At 35.4% G+C, this 11,324-nt stretch overlaps 2 protein-coding genes across 3 annotated transcripts; one reads left to right on the top strand and one right to left on the bottom strand.

Moving 5' to 3' along the window:
* The first annotated feature begins 2,263 nt into the window (after positions 1–2,263).
* Positions 2,264–9,699, top strand: LOC8277466 (ubiquitin carboxyl-terminal hydrolase 3). Of its 2 annotated transcripts, XM_015727323.3 has the most exons (10): positions 2,264–2,458; positions 2,661–2,792; positions 2,987–3,025; positions 4,096–4,201; positions 4,790–4,848; positions 4,988–5,062; positions 5,232–5,280; positions 5,462–5,538; positions 6,078–6,177; positions 8,187–9,699. In XM_015727323.3, exons 1-9 carry the CDS (start codon positions 2,384–2,386, stop codon positions 6,174–6,176), a joined length of 711 nt encoding a protein of 236 aa, XP_015582809.1. In that variant the 5' UTR covers positions 2,264–2,383; the 3' UTR covers position 6,177; positions 8,187–9,699. The 2 variants fall into 2 exon arrangements, with proteins under 2 accessions (XP_015582809.1, XP_002532357.1); XM_002532311.4 differs by lacking the exon at positions 8,187–9,699 and having other exon boundaries at positions 6,078–6,481.
* LOC8277467 (G-type lectin S-receptor-like serine/threonine-protein kinase LECRK3) lies at positions 6,939–9,478 on the bottom strand. The gene has a single exon (XM_002532312.4). The coding sequence runs from the start codon at positions 9,476–9,478 to the stop codon at positions 7,115–7,117; it is 2,364 nt and encodes a 787-aa protein (XP_002532358.2). The 3' UTR covers positions 6,939–7,114.
* Positions 9,700–11,324: the final 1,625 nt, after the last annotated feature.

Below are 11,324 nucleotides of genomic sequence, written 5' to 3'. Positions count from 1 at the left end.
GGGTCCAGGACCTGCCAGAAAAACACTCCAAATATCCAACAATTTAAACAACGGGAGTCGGATCCCCAAACTTCACTATTTCCCGACTCCGCCACACAGCACAAAATACGAGGCAAGCAAACTGACAGACAATTATTTATGACTCACAAATATCATCAAATACTCAATATAAACCATTAGACACAATTAAACCAAGAATTCCAAAATTAACGGGCCAAAGATAATTACCGAGACGCTCGATCGCTCGGTCGACTCGCCTCCGGCCGCCGGAGTCCGATCGACGATCCGAACACACCATCGGACTCACAATGGCGATGACGATCCCCGCTTCCCGATTTTCCGATCCGACATCCGACCATCCGGGAGAGATTTGCGAACGATCACGACTGGTCGATTTGCAAACGAAGCCCGATCGCCACGAAACTAGTGCCATCGCGAAGCTTGAGAGGAGAGTCGGGATATGCCCTTCGATCGTCCATCCTCCGCCGGATCTCGCCGAAAAACCCAAAACGCCGGGCTGCCACCATTTTCTCTCTCCACCGGATCTTCCGATTCCGGCCACCACCGACACCGCCAAAACAAAGCCGAGGCCGTCGATCGACCAAGATCAACACCGAGGCCGGAAACGCGGCAAAGGAAGCTTCGACCATTTTCCTCCTCGCGAGAGGCTGCCGTCGGGCCAGCCACGACGCCAGCCACCGCAAGCTCAAGCCCCCCGACGACGCACGCCACCGCAGCTCTCCTTCTACTCTCTCTCTTCCTCTCTTCTTCTTCCTCGACTTCCATTCCTTTCAATATCGACATTTGATCCCTGAACTTTTTCTTATTACAATTTGGTCCCTCAACTTTCTTAATTACTTACAATTTCATCCCGCAGAATTCCAATTTGACCCCCAAACTTCTTTTTAGCCTTTCAATTAAGCCCCTAACTATTTAATTTGGGCCAAATCCGAATTATTGAAAATACACAATTACAAAAATACCCCTGACCGACATATTTATTTACGAAAATACCAAACTCACAAATTTCCATTAAACCCCATAAAAATAAAATTATACTTTTAATCCTTATTCCAAAATAATCCTCCAATTAAATCCTACACACAATTAAATTAAATAATCAATTTCCAACTTAAAATTTAATACTACTAATCAATTATAATACCAATTCTCCCAAAATTCTTTTATAAAAACATCCTTTATAATTTCTTCCAAAATTTTTCAATATATAATTTTACTTATATAAATATGCATTTATAAAAAAAATTGAATAACCAAAATATAATCATTTCTCAAATAGTTTACTTAATTACTCCTTAAAAATCAAACTAATTGGATATGGAAAATAACTCATTTATTTATCTAACATGAACATTCAAAATTTGTATTTAAATCATTCCAATTAAATCGAATAAAAATAAAGCTAAAATTAACTTAAATAAAAACTCACTATTAAATATATAAAAAAAAAAAATTCCGGGTGTTACAAGTAATATAGGAGAGATGAAATCGAGTTATAAATTGATGGTCAGTAGCAGTGGTGGAGGAATGATGGTGATGAACACAAACGACAACAAGCAATTATGATGAATCATGAAGGTGATGAATGGTGTTTTCTCTCGAATCTCTTTTTTTTTTTCTTTTTATTGTATTTGATTATGTCTGAACTAAGAGAAAGTTTAGTGAAAAATAAAAGACAATATAGATTTCCTAAAAGGAAGAAAACAAGCTAGATATTAGTTTTATTTTTATTATTAATGTTCACTATTTTTCTTTTTAATAAAATAAAAATAAATAACTCAATGCTAAGTATCATTCTATTGGGTGTACATTCTATTGGACTCCAGCACTAATATAGACTCTAACTCTGTTAGCAATTTAGATTCAATTGTACTTTTTTTAAAGGGAAAGGGTCGAATTGAGACAAAATGAAGCATAGGGGTTTAGTTGTCTTTCCCCAAATTGTATAAGGGCCTTTTTTCTTTGCCCTTTCGCCGTTTGCAGGACGTCATCAGTCTCAACTTAATTAAAACCTCATCTTGAGATGAATATGTAATTAACGTAACGACTAATCTAAGAGAAAATGAAGTGAATTATAATGTTAAACGACAAGCCGCTTCAGAACAAGAGGGAAATTTTGCGTGTCTGCAAGACTTATTATTTTCTAATCGTTCGCGTAAACGACTATCGATTTCAGCCGTTAGATGAAATCAAGATATTAATCAACACCGTTGAAAAATCACAGAATTTTAGAGTTAAAAACCCAGCCAAAACCTTTTTATATGAAGGAAGCAAAGGAATACTTGTTCTCTGCGTCACAATTCTATTCTCTTTGTTTGATTTTCGGCTTTTCGATCAATTCTAAAGAAACCTTAATAAAAAAATGGCAACAATAGACGAAAGTCCCTCTGCTAAACGCTGGCTTCCTCTTGAAGCTAATCCAGATGTTATGAACCAGGTTTTCTTTTGTAGTAATTAATTTATCTTTTTTAAGAAAATTAAAGATCCGGGTATTGTTTTGATGCAAGAAAGTTGTGATCTTTATTGTTTTAATTCAAGTTTGAGGTTTTTCTCGTGTAGGATTTTGATTTGTTTTCGAAGCAATATTATTTTATTTTATTTGGTATTTTGTCTTGATGTTGATTGTGCATTTTGTGCAGTTTCTTTGGGGATTAGGTGTGGTCGAGAGTGAAGCAGAGTGTTATGATGTTTATGGTTTAGATGAGGAACTTTTGGAAATGGTTCCAAAGCCTGTCCTTGCTGTGCTTTTTCTCTATCCGATTACTCCTCAGGTTTTGTTCTAATTAAAGTTTATTGCTCTCACTTCTTGTATTTAGTATAATGATATCTTAGTACTTCAGGTTAGACCCAGTAGCAAGAATTTGAATCTGATAAAACTTCCTTCATGCTTGCAATATATGTTGGAAGGGTTAGCCATGAGAACTTTTTTTTTTCTTTTGCTGATTACATGATTTTATTTTTTCAGAGTGAAGAGGAAAGATTGCAGCAGGAAGGTGTGAAACAAGTAAGTTAAAAGAAAATTTCATCATTCTAAGACTGATTGGTGGGACATTTTCCTATTGTTTAATAAATGATATATACCATCTCGGTGTGGTGTTTATTGTTTCTACCTGGAGAGAGACAAAGTATAGTTTGGTAGAGATCCTAGGCCTTATTGAACTTTTCTTGTGCTGCCCTCATAACATGTTTCAGATATTTGATTATGCAATCTGTAGTCTCTTCTATTTGAAATGCACCAAAACAAGGTCTTCTTCTTCTTAGGTCAAAAACCAAAAGGAGATATTATTGCAACAAATCAAGTATATTAACCAATACAGGCAGCTGAAATAAGCTGTGAAAAAACAAGCGAAAGGCTAACAAATTAAAGAATGAAGAAAATCAAACCTACTGTACAAAATACTAAACACATCAGACTGCTGAGATTTTTAAAGAACATCTTCAAAGGACAGCTTCTCTGATTCAAAATAATACTCTGCTCTGATCTGCGGTACTGTTATTGAAAACCATCTTACTTCTTTCTGTCCACATATGATAGAGGGATGCAGTATAACTTCTGATCTGAGCTAAAATACTTCTGCCAGTAGCCTTCCAATCAAACCAGCTCCATTCTCTAGACCAACAAAGCACATTTCTATTGATTAAACAGACCTGTAATATCTTACTTCATATAGCTATAAAATATGGGCAGTTAAAAAAGAGATGAGCAATAGTCTTCTTCTCAAGTCTGCAAAAACGCACGAGTCATCCTGAACCTAGCCCCTTTTAATTAACCTGCAAGCTGCAATCTTTTCTTAACAGCAACCCTAAGTTATTAAGCTGAAGCTGAAGCGAAGAACATAGTTATAACCCCATAACACTTTCCACCAAACAACTTTAGGAGAGCAGCAAGTGATGCTTGATGAACTCCCAGACCCTGCTTTCTTTTTCATCCAAGGATCAGGAAAATGCCAATGATCATGTTTCCACAAATCTCTAACTTTAGCATTCCTATTTACATCAAAACTAGGTCTATTTTCTTTTCGTTTAACTATGATGACAATTTGATTATGATGCTTTCATGTGTTCTGGCTACAGGAACCTAGCAATAAAGTTTATTTCATGAAACAAACTGTGGGTAATGCCTGTGGCACAATAGGGCTTCTTCATGCTGTTGGGAACATCACTTCTGAGATTAATCTTGGTAGGTTGGTTTATTTTTCTTTCATTTATCGGTCATGCTTATTTATGGTTCCTCGCCTCTTTGTGCAGTTAGTTGTTTCTGATTGTGATTTGGTCCATTCAATTAATATGGGCTGCAATGACTGCACAAGGACTTAGATGAGTATTTGAGCTCTTAACATTGTAGAATCAGTGGATCTGTTATACAATTATGCCCCTTTGTCTAGGGTTATGCCCGCACTCCAATTGTGAGATGTAGAAACATGCTACTAACTGACGAGCATTTATGATTATGAACTGTATGTGAGCCTATTGAGACTTATGGATTATCACGCGACAAGAGGTTTAGATGTTCTATTCTGTCCTGTACTATCCCGGGATTTTCTAAGTTGGTTGCTTGCCCAATTGCTGTTGTAGTGATTAACAGTTTCAGATTTATGATTATGATTTTTGGAAAAACCTACAGTTGATGGGGAATAAAGACATCTTGAGATGCAAATTATTATAGGCAAAATGCCTTTCTGTATTTATCAAGATAACTACAACACAATTCTAAAATCCTTTTACACAAGTCTTACTTATGTTTTGGTATTTAACTTTTTATTTTCAGTCGAGGAATCATTCTTGGATAGGTTTTTCAAATCCACTGCAAGAATGGATCCAATGGAGGTTTTCCTTCTGTTCCTTGTTTTTGGTCTTCTGCATCTCCTTCCTGACATATAGCTAGTGTTTGAAATTTTGATAATAACTTAATATAGTTTCATTATCTTTCTCTCCTTACTTTGTGTTATCCATGTCTTTTGTGCAGCGTGCTACATTTCTTGAGAATGACAGAGAGATGGAAGTTGCTCATTCTGTGGCAGCCACAGGTGGTGATACAGAGGCAAGTGTTTTAAAGATTTCTTCTGAAATGAAAATTTTCCAAGTATTTTGTGGGGATAGAATAGCATTATGCTGACACCAAAGACTAATATTATAGAATATACAACCAGGAAGAGTAATCCTTCTAGTTTTTAGCATACTTCACTTTCTTTTCAATTTTGTTTGTGCAGGCTTCAGACAACGTGGACACTCATTTTATCTGTTTCACATGTGTGGAAGGTATACTCTTTCAGATAGTTGATTTATTCCCTGTGTGCTGTGTAGGTATTCATATATGGAAAACAACTGAGAAATGAAGCTACAATATGCTGTGTTTAATTATTCAGATATGTCTCCAAATAGTTTTACTGCAAAAATTGCTTCCGTAGTAGGTACTTATTTCCTAACTATTTTTATATAGGGAAACTTTTTGAACTTGATGGAAGAAAGTCAGGACCAATATCGCATGGTGCATCCTCACAAGGCAGCTTATTGCAGGTGTATATCTACAACCCCTAGCATAATTCTTTTTTTATTTTCTTATTTTATGTTTTAGCATGTTCGTTTATGGTCTATATGGCTGCTGGTGAAGAAATACAAAGGACTGAAGTGGTTTTGATTCTCAAGTGAAAATAAAAGAGATAATTGCAAGTCCTCTGGAGGGCAGAGACTCAATTGAGTTAAGCCTGAATAAGCTGAGCCAATCCATGTTTCTAGGGTTAGATAAGAGTATTAGTGCAGAAGATTGGGCTTTGTTTAAGGATAGGCTGCCAAGACCTATTATGAGCCTGAGAAGAGGGGCCTCTCTCTTTTACTCGGTCACTCCTGACCTGATGACATTAGATTTTGAATTTATTGAGATGGGGCCTTGATGGTATCAAACTCAACTGAGGGGAATAGGTCGCGTTCATTAACGATGCTAATCTATATTTATTTCTCAAATATTTTAATTGAGGCATTGGAAGTGCATGCAACCCTTAGAGGTGCATGTAACCTTTGGATTCTGATGTATGTGACAATGATTTATTGCATAACAGGATGCAGCCAAAGTCATAAGGGACATGATCCAGAAGAATCCGGATTCCCTCAACTTTAATGTTATTGCCATTTCAAAGAAAGCTGAGGGTGCATTTTAAGGTTGGGAATTTCATACCATCCAAGTACTTTAGAATGGTTTAATTCAGTTCATCCAGCCATCTTTTATGTGGTTGGTTGTAGACTTTTGTAAAACCCTCTTTGCCAGTTATAAACCAGTAGAGTAAAATTTTCTTTGACCTTTATATGCAAGATAAATCTTTAGCCAGCCAATTTGTGTGATGGGGCTTTTGCTAATTATGGCTCTGAGTGCTAACCAAGGCAATTTTTGATGTATGGTTTGAGTTTGAATATTGCTCAATCCTAATTAACATGATTTGGGTAAGAATAATAATTGATTGACTTATTAGAAGTAGAATAATATGCTGAATGGATCATTCTCATTCTCCCTCTCCCTCTCTCTGATATGTTTGTCTTTTAAAGGTTTCTTTATGTATGACTGATGCAGTTCTTATTCTTCCTGGGGGATACTCAGAGTGGAAATCATATTCGTTTTATATCTAACTTTTATCAAGAAAAAAAAAACATTTGCATAGTGATTGATAATCTATTAGCAAGTTCCTTATTTGATGACCACTGTTAGCTTTTGAAGCCTTGTTCTATTGGTAGGTCTATGTAGTTCCTATATATGCTACTGGGGATTGTCGTAAAAAGGAAAATACTTCTCGGAATGTTTTCCTTTCTTTCTTTTAATTTTTTAAATGGTGAATCTTGACACTCTCTGCACTATCTCTGCCCCTCAGATATCTTATTCTTCAGAAAATAGGAAAGAGTAGCTTGCATTTTTTCTTCTACATCGATCATTAGCAAAAGGGAACACTGCCAGCTTTATTCATACGTATCACAAAAAATTTTGTGGCATTACAAATTTAGACTTCCTTTCTATAAGCTAATAATTATAACAATTACTCTTGGATTCTAGACGATTAATCTACTTCGATTGAACTTCAACTTCATATGACATCATTGAGTCGAAAACTCAAAAATTAGAGCTGAAAGAGTACTTGGGAAGTGAGGGTATTTCAGTGAATCCTTCTAGCATTTGCAGAACCGTTTTCATTGAAGGCCTTGTCGAAGGATCCTCTTGAGTACACCATATTGCCATCCTAACCCAACTGTTCAGCCTCTCCTTATCAGCCACAGCCTCCTCATCAAATTCAATCACTGCATCTAGTCTTTCCTCCTGCAAACAATCATACACCCACTCTGTTAGTATTCCATCTTTCTCGTCTTCGAGTTTTGATACATTCTTTTTGCAGCAGATAATCTCCAGCAACACAACACCGAAACTGTATACATCAACTTTTGCTGTAACTGCTACGTTTCTGAACCACTCAGGAGCCACATATCCTCTTGTTCCTCTGATAAGGGTCATAGTTCGACTCTGATTGGACAGTAACAATTTCGATAACCCAAAGTCAGAAATCTTTGCTGTAAAATATTCATCTAGAAGTATATTTTCAGGCTTTATATCGCAGTGAATGATAGGAGCTTCACACTCTTCGTGTAAATACAGAAGCCCTCTTGCAATCTCCAACACGATCTGAGCCCTTATATTCCATTCAGGTTTAGGAATCCCGAGGAGAAAATTTGCCAAAGTACCTCTTGTCATGAACTGGTAGACCAAAAGGCGGTGTGATCCTTCCTCACAGAAACCCAACAAGCGAACAAGATTCTTATGACATGTCTTCCCAATAACTTTCATTTCGGTTCTGAATTCCTTTTCAGCTTCTTGGGATAATTTGTCCAGTTTCTTGACAGCAATAACATTATTTGGACTACATTTCAGGATACCTTTATAAACGATTGCTGAGGAACCTCTGCCAACTTGTTCCTTGAAGTTATCTGTCGCTTCCTTGAGTTCCTTGTAACTGAACATATGCAAATTTGTCTCCAAAAGGGTTGAAAGTTGAAGAACTTTGTTTGATTTCCTGTTGAGCTTCAGGAATAGAATCAGAGGAACCGTGAACAGGAAAAATGCATTGAGGACAAGAGAGGTACCTAGAGATCCAAAGAGGATTGTCTTATCCTGTTTTTTCTTTTTTATGCAGGTAAGACCAGGCTGAGCCAAAGGAGCACCTTTTCTTACTTTGATGAGAGCTAACGAGTTCCCCTTTTCTAATCTTCCATTAGCAAGAGGTATCCTTTTCTTCCAACAAATTGAGCTACCATAAATGGCAGCGGCACACATACAATCTTGCAAGCAGGAAGTCTTGCACTCCTCTACACTGTAGGGGCTCAGTCTTTCATAATCTCCTAAAGGCCAATTCACATATTGGAGCTCCCGGAATTCATATAAATCTTCCATATTCTCTGATGCATCAGCAACTCCACAACCTAGAGGAAAATCTGGCTTGCAGCCCCCAAACAGATTATTTTGATCAATGAATGAATATCCAAGTGGGCATGTGCAATTAGGTCTTCCATTTACTTCCGTGCAGATGCTATTGTAACCACAGGCACCACTACCTATCCCGTTGAAAATGGCAGAGCAAATATCTTGCGGTATGTATTGCACAATTGACCAGCTGCGATCACTGCCGGAGCCCTTAGGACACACATACTGCGTGAGAACTCCATTATAATCAAGTGTTGCTCGATAGTAGTTTCCTGCCAAACTAGGTGCTGTGTCCTGCTGCTGCCATGGGAGTCGAACGGTAACTCCATCTGTCTTCACCATGTAGATATCTGATTGATTGAAGACAAGTTGATAACCGGATACAGAAGAATCGGAAGAAGAAGTTCCACTACTAAAATATGCACCGTATTGCACTTTAGTTGGCCATCCAACTGGACTGAGTTGCAGGTCACCATTCAAGAAGTACAGCTGAAACCGTCCTCTCGAATAATTGGTTTCTGCGAGCCTAGAAAAGAGAAAGGTGCCTGGTTCCAGGGCTTGAGAAGGCAGGATGGTGTCTGTGGGATTCTTAAAGCTCTCCCACAGGTAATCAGAATTGTTATCAACGAGAACAAAGTTTCCTGTGTCAAGCATAGCAGCATAGGAAACAGTTGCAGTTTGTTGTTCCCATATTAGCTGACCTCCAGGATCAGTAAGTAGAAGGCCATTTACAGAAACCTCCAGCTTCGATCCCTGTTGCGCTGGTTTATCTCCATTCGCATCCCAAACAATTGTTTTATCAGGAATTTTGTCAAACCAGATAGCAAGCAAGAAAAGGTTTGTATTGACAAGTTTGTGGAAACCAAAAGCAAAGTCTCCAGAAGGTGAAGTCCATGAAGGGCTGTTGTTATTTGCAACTAACGAGGAGCTCAAGGTGATGTTCTGCTGGGCAGAAAGTGGTGGTAAGAGAAAGAGAATGAGAACGATGAGTTTGGAAACAACCATGGATTTGCAAAACGAAGAGCTTGAAGATACAGAGGATCAAGTCTTCTATGAAGTCAATAAGCTTGAAAGAGCTCTTTCCTCTCTTTTTATTATTATTATTATTTTTTAAATTTTCCTTTCTTTATTTGGGTCAAAAGACTTAAAGTCAATTTCTAACCTAATTTTTCCTTTCATCGTCAGCATTTAACACCCATTGAATATGATCTACATAATTTTAACATCGTTCCTGCCCCTAATTCCATAAGAGAAAACAAAACGTTTTACCCAGTCACAGGGGTTTTCACAAACCATTCAGACCCTCCAAATTTAACCTATATTCGACTCAAATTTGAATCATGAACCGTGATTTTATTTAGTGAGAAAATATCCACTCCTAGTTTAAAAATACCACTCATAATCCAGTAAATAATCTACATTATGTAGTTCGATTTCGATAAATTTATCAAATGTCATTTTTTACTTTATAAATCTTTCTTTTCAAAAGTACTGTTTTTCTAATTTTTTTTTAAATCTACAATGTGATTATTTTTCAATAGTTTTTAGTTATTTTTTGATTGTTTTACCCAAATAAAAAAATAAAAAATAAATTAAAACTATAAATTTGAAAAAAGATTTAAAAAACCATATTCTTAATATTTTAATGTAGTTAAAATAAATAAATAAAAAGTAAAATACCTTAAATTTGATAATAAAAAATTAAAATATATATATAAGGATTTCTGATATTTTTCCTAATTGAACCGGCACATTTAGTTAAATCGGAATATGCCCATCAAATGGAAACAAACCCAAACCATACATGCCTACCTAATTAATCAGAGGAAACTGATTCCTAAAAATACTAAATGGTCAATCCTCCTGTACCTTGAATGTAATTTCTCATCTTCTTCCCTCACGAAAGTCATTTGCGCTGTTATGTTGACTGATTTTTTCTCTAAAAGATCAATAAAAGGAAAATACATGCTTAGACATAGGGATGGAAATCGGGCAAGTAGTTTTGGATATTCGACCGAATTCTAATGGATTTAACATTTAAATTTTACCATCTGTATCTGATTTAGATCAAATTCGAACTTAGGACATGAAAATTAACCAAGATTTTTTGAGTTGAAAAGTTCGATTATCAATGGTAATAGAATAAAAGGCAAAACGTGATGAAAGTCTCCACTACAGAACATTGGCAATTTTGCTATTTTTGCCTTAGGTATCCGGCACTTCTTACCAGTAATATATTAAAATAATAGAAAAGATTACTATTACCTTCTGAAAATTATCATAATTTATAAGTTAATTCTGTGTTTTAAAAAGTGAATTAATAATCGTTTAAAATTTATTTCTGCCATCTATTTATTAGTCAATTTAGTCAAAGAATTTAATTGATAACTAAAATTTTAAATTTATTATTAAATATCAATTTCATCTAGATTTTAATTTTTATCAATTAATTTTATTTTTAAAATAATTTGATTTTAGTTTCTGGAAGAAATAGTTAGAATTTATATGTTCAGATTTTCTAATTTAATTACAATAAGAAATCGAATATATATCAAACCCAACACTCCTAGTGATGGAGACCAAACCAATCTAACAATAAAAGGTTAAATTTATATTTACTAAGGTTAAATTTATTTTTACTAAGGAGTTAAAAATATTAAATTTTAGAATAGTTTCATCTTAATTTTTAATAAAAATAATAAATTAATATTCTTAACTCTAGTTATTGAGCAAAACTCTCTAAACTTTAATTTGTTGTTTAAAAAAAGAATTTACTCTCTTTTTCCTATTTTATTGTTTAATTTTTTTAATAAAAAATATACAATTAAATAAAAGAAATATTGATCATCAC

Source organism: Ricinus communis, chromosome 5 (assembly GCF_019578655.1).
Source record: "Ricinus communis isolate WT05 ecotype wild-type chromosome 5, ASM1957865v1, whole genome shotgun sequence".
Lineage (NCBI taxonomy): Eukaryota > Viridiplantae > Streptophyta > Magnoliopsida > Malpighiales > Euphorbiaceae > Ricinus > Ricinus communis.
Note: the sequence above shows the minus strand (reverse complement) of the source record. Positions and strands in the feature narration are given on the sequence as shown.

Bases quoted from the DNA above. Each gene is read 5' to 3' on its own strand.
- LOC8277466 (XM_015727323.3), top strand. From the start codon at position 2,384: ATGGCAACAATAGACGAAAGTCCCTCTGCTAAACGCTGGCTTCCTCTT. The intron at 4,202-4,789 runs GTAGGTTGGTTT...TTTTATTTTCAG, and splicing joins CACTTCTGAGATTAATCTTG to TCGAGGAATCATTCTTGGAT. The intron at 5,539-6,077 runs GTGTATATCTAC...ATTGCATAACAG, and splicing joins CACAAGGCAGCTTATTGCAG to GATGCAGCCAAAGTCATAAG.
- LOC8277467 (XM_002532312.4), bottom strand. From the start codon at position 9,478: ATGGTTGTTTCCAAACTCATCGTTCTCATTCTCTTTCTCTTACCACCA.